At 47.8% G+C, this 10060-nt stretch overlaps 1 protein-coding gene across 1 annotated transcript; it reads right to left on the bottom strand.

Moving 5' to 3' along the window:
* Positions 1-7925: 7925 nt before the first annotated feature.
* LOC128315057 (transmembrane epididymal protein 1A-like) lies at positions 7926-9071 on the bottom strand. The gene has a single exon (XM_053220392.1). It carries the CDS (start codon positions 8965-8967, stop codon positions 8080-8082), a length of 888 nt encoding a protein of 295 aa, XP_053076367.1. The 5' UTR covers positions 8968-9071; the 3' UTR covers positions 7926-8079.
* Between the last annotated feature and the right edge of the window lie 989 nt (positions 9072-10060).

Genomic DNA, 10060 nt, shown 5'->3' with positions numbered 1-10060 from the left:
TGTGGTTGTGGGAGAAGGACGCTCTGCTGTGCTGGGGCCTTGCCTGGTCACCCACGTGGGACGTGCGCGAGACACCTTCCGCGGCACAGCCTAGGCGAAGTGCCCAATCTGATGCTGTGCCAGGTGCGGAGGACACAGGTGACCCGGGAGGGGTGGGTCCGCCACATCCTCCCATGCTCCGGGCCCTCTCCCAGGCTGCCAGCTGGAACAGAAGGTGTGGGCGAGGGTGTGGGCGGCGCGCTCCTCCCTGGGGCGCGCAGGCTGGGGAATCCTGCTTCCAGGCTCAGCTCCCACAGTCCCTAGCCTGGGCAGAGCTGGGGGTCCCCTAGGAGGGAGGAGGTATGACGGACGCACTTAGGGCTGTGGGGCGCTGGCTCCCTGGCCAGTCTCAGGCCAGAAGCCCTTTCATGAGAGGGTGCCGGGGACAGCCTGGGAGAGCTGGGCTCTTTGTGTTCCTCACAGTTTACTGGCTAGTCTTGTGCCCTTGGCAAACTTTTCATTTTGGTATTTAAAAAAATCAAGCGTATTGTTTGTATTCTTTCTTTTGTACATGGGAACACAATCAGAGCAACAAAACAAAACCAAACCAAACAAATTAAGCAAACAGCCCTAGATTCTGTCCTAGGACACCAGGACTGGTTGAATCGTGAGGATGCTGTCACACAGAGGTTGCTAGTGCTCGGGAACCGCATCCTGGGAGAAGTTAAGGAAATGTTTTCGCTAGGGCCACGGGGGTAGATGCACAGGGCAGGGAGAAGGTGTTCTCCAGGTTGAGGGAGGCTCTGCTCTGTCCTCCAAGAGTTGCCAAGTAGAGAAGAACATGTCCCGGCCTCTTCCTCCTTCCGGAGGACACCGGACACCGCAGGGAGTGAGGCAGGAGGAGGGGTAATCTCTGGTCATGCTGAAGCCTGCGGGCAGAACTGAGCTGTAGGTAGTGGGGGGTGAGAGAGAAGGGGAGTGTGGAGGAGAAAGGGAGTGGGACGGGCAGCTAATGAGAGAAGGAAAGAGAGGAATATTGAGACGGAGAGGAAAAGGTAGAGATCTATGGGGACTCAGAGGGATATCTGGGTGAGACTTTAAGAGGTTAGAGGGTCCTTGAAATAGGGATCATTATCCTTGCTGTGGTCCCTTTTGCACTCACAGCCTAGTGAGGAGAGAGGAAATTTGATTTCAGTTTCAGTCTGCTGTGTGGTAGGCACTCAGTAACCAGGGCCAATGGAGGAAATAGTTAACTCTGTAATGTACAATCATCAAGGGACAGTGCTCACTGCTGTCCCAGAATTAACTTCCAGACTCACCTCACCAAGATATTGGTACCATCCTTGGCTGGGCATAATTTGGGGGCAAATCTTTGTCTGAAGCATATTTATTTCTTCTTCTTCTTTCATCATCCAGTTTTCTTTATGACCCATACTGACATCAGCATTTGATAAAGCTTGGGCAACACTGTGGGGCAATGCAGGACCAGTTCCACTAGTCTTGGAAGGGTATGTTCCCTCCCAATGTCCTGCAGGCCTTCCTTCTCTGGGAGGGAGGGAAAGGAAGGAGGAACCGGGGATAAGAAACAAGGTTTTGTTGGTGACTCCCTTTTTGGGAACAATATCAGTATTTGGTTTCTGTGTTACAACAAGTTCAGGGGCTTCCTCCTCCCTCCCTGGGTGCTCTTTCTTGGTCTGCTTTATAAGTGTGTCTCTTCTTTTTCCCAGTTAGACACGGTGCCTCTGAGAGTTGTGTTCCAAGCCCACTTGCCTTCACCCTCTCCCTGGATGAGCTCAGTGCTCATTTATGACTCCCGGATTTCTCTCTCCCCCCATCCAGGGTGGAGCTCCAGGCTCATACACACACCTACTTCCAGAACAACACCTCAGGCTGCATTTCTCCAATCAGAATTCCACTCTTCTGCAGCCCCTGGTCCCGATTTTCGTTTTCTCAGTGACTGCATTTCCTTTCCTCCTCAGCAGTCCAAGCTTTGGCTTTCTGACCTCCAGCCATGACGTCCAGGTCAGGAACCTTCTAAATGAGCTCTTCTCTTCTCATCCAGCACCGTGGCCTATCAGTCTCCTAGCTGGTCTCCCTGCTTCCAGGTTTGCCAACCACCGCCCCCAACACCTCATTCCACATTGAGCCTGAGTGACGTATCCAAAATGGAAATATGATCATTACCACTGGCTTCAGGACAAACACCAAATTCCTTCATGGGACCTAGAAGGAATCAGATTCTTGTCTGCCCTCTTGCCATTCCAGGCTTAGACACCGAGGTCCAAACATCCCACTTTTGTTCACTTCCTTCAGTGTCTGTGCAATGACCGGAGGACTTTCCTTGGCTTTTTCCACCTCTCCTGAGTATTTGCCCAACCCCTCTTCCCCTGGCCACACTCGTCTTCAGGTTCTTGTGGAAACACCACTTTTCTTGGAAGCATTCCCTGATCCCCAAGTCTGGCTTAACTGTCTTTCATTACATCCTTTTTCAGACTGTGCTTAGCTTGCTGTTTATTTATTTGCTTTTCTTCTCCCACTGAGTCATAATCAGCCTGGAGGCAGAGACCCTGGCATCTGTGTCACTTCATTATGCCCAGGGCCTAGCATGGAGGCTGGTGTGTAGTAGATGTTCAATAAAAATCAAGTAACTGCTTGCATGAAAGAACTGAACATGTGGAAATAAATGAAGACCAAGCAGAGGCTATCCATTCAGAGTTTGCTGTAGCGAGGGAGTCAGCTGCCATCAGTTGTTTTCTGTCAGGCAGAGTAAATGGGAAAGCTTCACAGTGGAAAAAAGGGGAGGCTTCAGGTATGCCTGATTGGAGGCTCTTGGCATGGGGAAGCTGAAGTCAGGCTAATTAGAAGTGGGGTATCCTTTGTGCTTGGTTAGGGGTGCATATTTGCCTTTCTCTGATTGGTCCTATGTTGGAAACAGGGCAAAATTTAGGGAAGCTGTTAGTTATTAATCAAATCCTGCCCATTTGGGGTCTTCCTGGACTGGTTACTAGGGATAGCTAACTGACTTTCTTCAGTGTGACTTATAGGTAGCAGGCTGGCTTCCTGGGCTCGTTACTGTAGATTGTAGGTCAGAGATAGATTTATCTATCTATCTATCTATCTATCTATCTATCTATCTATCTATCTCTATCATCTAACTATTTATAATTTTTTAAACTTATTTATTTTGAGAGAGAGAGAGAAGCAGAGAGGGGCAGAGAGAGAGAAAGAATGAGAGAGAGAGAGAGAGAGAGAGAGAGAGAGAGAGAGAGAATCCCAAGCAGGCTCTATACTATCAGTGCAGAGCCTGATGTGGGGCTGAAACTCACAAACAGCAAGACTGTAACCTGAACCAAAATGAAGAGTCAGCAGACCCTTAACCGACTGAACCACCCAGGCATCCCCGAGATTTTTATTTTTATATGTAGTCTGGCCATTGCCCATTTGTATACTCAGTCTCTCAAACTAAGATTTATTGAACCCACACCCCATGCTCTGAATTAAGTGTTGCATATGCAGGACCTCACTTCTCACAACACCTCTGTGGGGTAGGTGGTACCATTTCTGCCTAATCCTGATTGCTTCCTCCTTTGCAGCTCATGCTAACCACACTTTCTGTCTTCTGCCCTCCTGGGTGCCTTAAGTTCCTCCCCATCCCCACCCCCACTAAATTCACTGAGGACTGGGGCTCTGGCATTCTCCAGCCCAAGACTGCCATCTTCCTGGGCCTGGCATGATCCTTGCTCAGTTCCTTCCCACGACACTAGACTTCCAGCTCTGGATTTCTTCATCTTCAGTGACCTTCACCTCCACGTCTCTTTAGTCATCCACACCTGAATCATCAGGCACATCAGTCATCATCACCAAGAAAGGTCTCATCTCTGATATATAAATCTTATCATTTACTCTGATTGAAATAACTTCCTGACCTTTTAGTCTTCCCAGGCAGTAATTAATTCTGGGTGGGGGAATCATGGTAGATTTCAAAATACTTTAAAATGCTTTTTTGCTATATTGTAAGATGTCTAAAATGTATAACATATAAAATTAAAAAACCTCTCTAAACATTATTTGAATTTTTAAAAATAAGAGTCACTTGTACACACACACCACTATCTTTCCCTAGAGGAAACAGGGAAGGGAAGAAGGCCATTTAGCACTATATAGTCATAGTCATACTGCAGTCAGAACCTATAATGGTGAAGTCCTTTTAAAATCAAGTTACAGGGTACCTGGGTGGCTCAGTCGACTGAGTGTCCTACTTTGGCTCAGGTCATGATCTCACAGTTTGTGGGTTCAAGCCCCGCATTGGGCTCTGTGCTAATGGCTCAGCTTGGAGCCTGGAGTCTGCTTCGGATTCTGTCTGTCCGTCTCTCTCTCTCTTCCTCTGCCCCTCCCCCGCTCATGCTCTTTCTCTCTCTGTGTCTCAAAAATAAACATTAAAAAAATAAAAAAAATAAAATAAAATGAAGTTACTATTGGCGTGCCTGGGTGGCTCAGTCCTTTAAGCATCCAACTCTTGATTTCAGCTCAGGTTCTAATCTCACTGTTCCTGAGATGGAGCCCTATGTCCAGCTATGCACTGACAGCTTGGAGCCTGCTTGGGATTTTCTCTCTCTCTTTCCCTTCTCTGTGCGTGCACGCGCACACACACACACACACACACACACACACACTCTTTCTCTCTCTCAAAATAAGTAAAAACTTTTAAAAAGTAAAAAAAAATAAAATGAAGTTACTATTATTATTTTGGAAGGTCTCTAAAGTAACAACAAACATAGTTGACATAAATTATGTTTAGGTGGCCATGTTCCAATATGCTGAGCATGATGGTTAATTTTATGTGTCAGTTTGACTAGGCCACAGCACTCAGTTATTTGTTCAGACACTGGTTTAGATGTGGCTTTGTGCCAGTATTTTTTAGATCTGATTAACTTTTATTATATTATTATTTTTTAATGTTCATTTTTGAGAGATAGAGTGTGTGTGTGTGTGTGTGTGTGTGTGTGAAAACATGGGAGGAGCAGAGAGAGAGGGAGACACAATCTGAAGCAGGCTCTAGACTCCCAGCTGTCAGCACAGAGCCTGATGTAGGGCCCAAACTCACAAGCCGTGAGATCACAACCTGAGTCAAAGTCGGATGCTTAACTGACGGAGCCACTCAGGCACCTCAGGATCTGATTAACATTTAAATCAGTAGACTTTGAGGGGCACCTGGGTGGCTCCGTCATTTAAGCGACAAATTCTTGATCTCAGCTCAGGTCATCATCTCAGGGTTTGTGGGTTCAAGCCCCACATCAGGCTCTGCACTGACAGCATGGAGCCTGCTTGGGATTCTCTCTCCCCATCTCTCTCTGTCCCTCCCCTGCTCACATGCACACACACACTCTCTTTCTCTCTCTCTCTCAAAATAAATAAATGAAAATTAAAAAAAAAACCCATAAATCGGTAGATTTTGAATAATCTTTTTTTGAATAATAATAATTTTTGAATAAGCAGATTGCCCTCCATAATATGGGTGGGTCTCATCCAATCAGTTGAAGGTCTTAAAAGATAAGACTGAGGTGTGTTAAGCAAGAAGGCAACATTAACTCTTCCTCTGGTGTCTGGGCTGCTGGCCTGCCCTGTCTGTTTTGGACTTGCTAACCCTCACAATCTCATAGGCCAATTCTTAAAAAATTTTGATCTATCCATATCCCATTGGTTCTGTTTCTCTGAAGAACACTGACTAATACACTGGGTAAGGGCCAAATGTGCAGGACAACCCGTGCCACCTCCCAGCACGAATGAAGATAAGCAGGACCCACCTCTGTAAATCACTGCCCGCCTCTCCCTCAGGCACCAGTCTTCTAGATGTCGAATTCCTCTTTATTAAATCAGGCCAAACATCTGATCACAGGTGACTGAGGGATTTGTTGACTGATGGATTATGCTTTAGCAGGTGGTTTTCAATTAGTTGGTGAGGTCATTAGCATTTTAAGCTTCTTGTTTCCAAGTTAAAGGAGATAGAGTCTTACCATTACCCTCAGCTAAGGAATGTCCTACTAAAGGGCAAAGAGATGTTTATTATAAGGCATCTTGAAAGTAAATGTGAAATCTTCAGGGTGGAAGCAAAGCTAGGTTTTGTGGAGCCTACAGCTTATACTAGTTGGAGGTCCCTCTTTAGAAAAGAAGAATACAGGGGTGCCTGGGTGGCTCAGTCAGTTAAACATCTAGTTCAAGCCCCGTGTTGGTCCAGCTCAGAGCCTGCTTTGGATTCTGTGTCTCCTTCTCCCTGCCCCTGCCCCTGCCCTGCTTGTACTCTGTCTCTCTGCCTCTCTCTCAAAAATAAACATTTTTTTTTAAAGAAGAAGAATACAGAAATACCTTACTTTTGCAATTTTTTAGTGATCATATCAACACCTTGCTGTGGCCCCTCCCAGGGCTTGATGTTTGGAGATGTAAAGTGAGGGGCTCTGAAGCTTAAGCTTTATTATCTTAGCTTCAGGGTAAATTTGGCTCTGCTTCTGGGATTTTTAGGGTGGGGACAGAAGGAAAGGCGCTGGCCTCTCCTTAGGTTGGTTCCTGCTTTGCTGGGATGGAACCTGAGGCTGGCCTGGTTCCAGCTGCTGCAGGACACATTTCTCTTCCTCTAGATCCAGAGTGTTCCTCCCCTCCAAACCCTGCCAGGGTGAGTTGCCAGACCCTCCCCTGGCTCCCTTCCCTGCCTCAAGCTCTCATCCTGGAGTTTCTGGAGCCTATTTTCCATGCTCCCACACACTATTTCTTTAGGGAGTGTCCGGTGACATTTCAGATGACAATGTGCAGCCTGTCTTCCATCTTGCAAATGCAAACACCTCTCTATGCTTCTTACAGCTTTTTAGTCTCTGAGGACAGCATTTCTAACTGCACAAGAGGTGGTGTCGCTGTAGCTGCTTCATGAGAGGGAGCTTTTCTCTCTGGTCCTTTCTCCACATCTACGGCCAGCACCCCATCTCTTCTTCCTGCCTCTTCACATTTCCAGATGCTGGATTTATCTGTCTCACATACGCAGGCTCGTGCTAGCAGAAGCAGTGGATATCTAGTTGTACCCAGGGATAAGCGTTTTTATAAAATTTGCTTTCATATGTCTTACTGAGTGTATGGATTTACCAGCACCTTCTCTCCTCATTCTGGGAGAAGCTCAATGACTGGCTAGAAATTTCTGCTGACATTTCCCGTTTCCTCTCAGCTCCGAGTTCTGCATCTTCAGAACCACTGAAGACGGTTTGCACCCCACATCTCATAGCCATTCTTCCCCTTCTGCTCCTACCAACTGACATCTGAGCCTTCTCTTTGGTCTGGCTCCAGAATCACTCACACAAGACACGCATATACTTGCATCACAGACGTTACTGAAAGAGTAGGAACAATGGAGTTTTACATCCCAGCAAAACCTGAACCCCTTAAAATTATATTTCGGTCATCCTTGTTTCCTTTGGGACTTCCTTGCTCTTCTGCCTCCTTTCTCTCAGACTTGAGCCCCTGCTAAGTTGACTGTCACCCCTTCCCCACTTGCCCCTCAGCAGGCAGATGTAGCCTCATTCCGTGTAGATTAAAAATAACTATAGCAACAAGGAAACAAGTTCATCATCCTGCCATGCTTAGTGTAAAGAAAACAGAAAAATGAAGAGAAACAGAAGTTCTTCACCATTATGCAAAAATGGACCCCTTCTCTTTCGCACATTTAAATACTCTAGCTGCAGGCACACACTAAGCCAGCTAGCTCTGCCTCCAACGGATGAAACCCCCCTGGGTCCCCAGTGGCCCTCCATCTCCCTCTATTTCCTGATTTTCATTTCCTCTGTGAGAGAAAAGCCCCCTCCTTGTTCTGACTCCACACAAGTCCACGGTCAGGAACCAAGCGGAGCAGTGAGGCAGTGAGGCAGGAAAAGAGGCAGACCTGGAGAGAACAAAGCGACAGAGTGAAGTAATCCCAGGAACTGAAAGGTTTATTTAGGAACAAGGAAGGTGGCTCCTGTGACAGAAAGCCACCTTGTAGATCCCAGCACATTTCTGTGCTCTGCGCACAGTGGGTACCCTCAAAACTCTCGTGACGAAAGGCATAGCACAAAGATTCTGTACCTAGATGCCCCCATCCTGCAGCATGGCCTCTGTCCCGAGCTTCTCCAGCTCTTCGCTGCTGTAGCTTCTGGGACACAGCTGGTACTTGGCACGTGGGACTTCCCTCCAAGAGGAGATGCGATGGTGCCAGAGGCTGCAGAGGCCATAGACAGCGGCCAGCACGATAGCCCCGAAGCCCAGGTGCCAGCAGAAGAAGATGAGGAGGAAGGCGAGGTCGCCAGGGTTTTCTGCCCTCCAGGGCTGCCCGGAGGGAGGAACGTACATCAGCACACACAGCTGCAGCATCCATGTGCTGAGCACCAGCCCCATCCAGGTCTTCAGCACCCAGAGCGTGGGTTGGTCAGGGACCCAGACTTCCATGGTGAGCACCAGGGTAACCAGGAAGGTGGGCGCCACGAACAGCAGGTGCGTGCGGACCTCCAGGGTGCCCTTGTTCTCCAGGTGACATGCCATCAGCAGGACCAGCACACAGAAGGCCAGGGCCTCAGCCGCTCGCTCCAGCTTCACGTTCTGCTGCGCCTGACACGCCCGGCTCACGATGTCCACAACGCCACTGAGCGTGAAAAACCCATACATGGTGACGTGATACCAGTTGTCATAGAACACAAATGGCCGCCGAGGGTCCTCCCAGTCTACCATCATCATCCGGTTTACTCCTGGGGGGAAGAAGAACTCGGTTATGATGCCAGTCAGGGAGATGGCCACCTTCATCATCCCTTCCACAGGTACCAGCTGCCACCACCTGTGTCCTCGCTTCTCCTTTGGGGTCAGAGGGGGTTTGAGAAACCTCTGTCCCCGTAGCAGGGCCAAGGACACCATCACTGAGTAGTGGAGAGAAAAGATGAGGAGGCATATCCCCGGCAGCAAGTGTCCCTCGAGGGTCCCCATGGTCTCTGTGTGTATGTTGGGGCCAACAGAACAAGAGCTGGCAGATGAGAGGCAACCTCCCAGGGCTCTCCTCACAAGCGAGGTGGCTGCTTCCAAGCTGTGGTGAGATCTTTCTGATCCAGCTCCACCCCTGCCTCCCACACACAAAAAGGCCTATGTGTGTGCTGGAAGCATCTGAGCCACTCCCTGGGTGGGATCTCTCTTAGGTGGCACTTCACCTTGCTCTGTTCCTTACTTAGATGAGCCGGGCTTGGGCTTCCAACCTCTGCACCTCACTGCAGGAGCTAGTTTACCCTTTCTCTCCTCTCCAATCCTGCCCCACCCCTCCCCAAAGAGAGGGGAGGGAAAAAAGTAATAAGGGGCCCCAGCAAAGGGGTGGTGGTGGTGGATTTTCTTTTGTTGGCTGTCACTTGGTGCCAGCCATATGACATCTCCTTTTCCTCATTTAAATACCTCAACAACTCTATGAGAGGGTTATTGTTAAACAAATTTTATAGGTGACATTAAGGCTCAGGGGGTGAAGGCACATACACAGGTATCACAGCCAGCATAGCAGAGCTGGGATGGGGACCCAGGTCTACTCATCTGCTGACAAAGTCCAGAATTTGTACATAACTAAGTGACTGAACTTCAGCTCCAACACTTGTAAGTTACATGACTATGGGCAGTTACTCTGTCTTCTTGAGCCTCAGTTTCCTGACCTGTAGAATGGGGATAATAATTATATCATAGGTTTATTGTATTAAATAGAATAAAGTATGTAGAGTGTCTGATACATAGTAAATAATAAATGGTAATGATTATTAGTAATTTTACTGTTATTACTAACATTCCTTGCTGAATTCCTATGATGCTGAAGTTGTTCAAGTATTCCTATAAATAATGCCAGAGCAAGAATCATTTAAAAAAGGTGAAGAACTTAATTATATTTAAATTTTTTTAAGTTTTTTTTTTTTTAATGTTAGCATGAGTGGGGAGAAGGGGCTCAGGGGAGAGAGAGAGAGAGAGAGAGAGAGAGAGAGAGAGAGAGAGAGAATCAGCAGCCTCCATGCTCAGCATAGAGACTGACATGGGGCTCGACCCATGACCCTGG

This window comes from Acinonyx jubatus, chromosome C2, assembly GCF_027475565.1.
Source record: "Acinonyx jubatus isolate Ajub_Pintada_27869175 chromosome C2, VMU_Ajub_asm_v1.0, whole genome shotgun sequence".
Taxonomy (NCBI): Eukaryota; Metazoa; Chordata; class Mammalia; order Carnivora; family Felidae; genus Acinonyx; species Acinonyx jubatus.
This window is presented reverse-complemented; position numbering and strand designations above follow the sequence as displayed.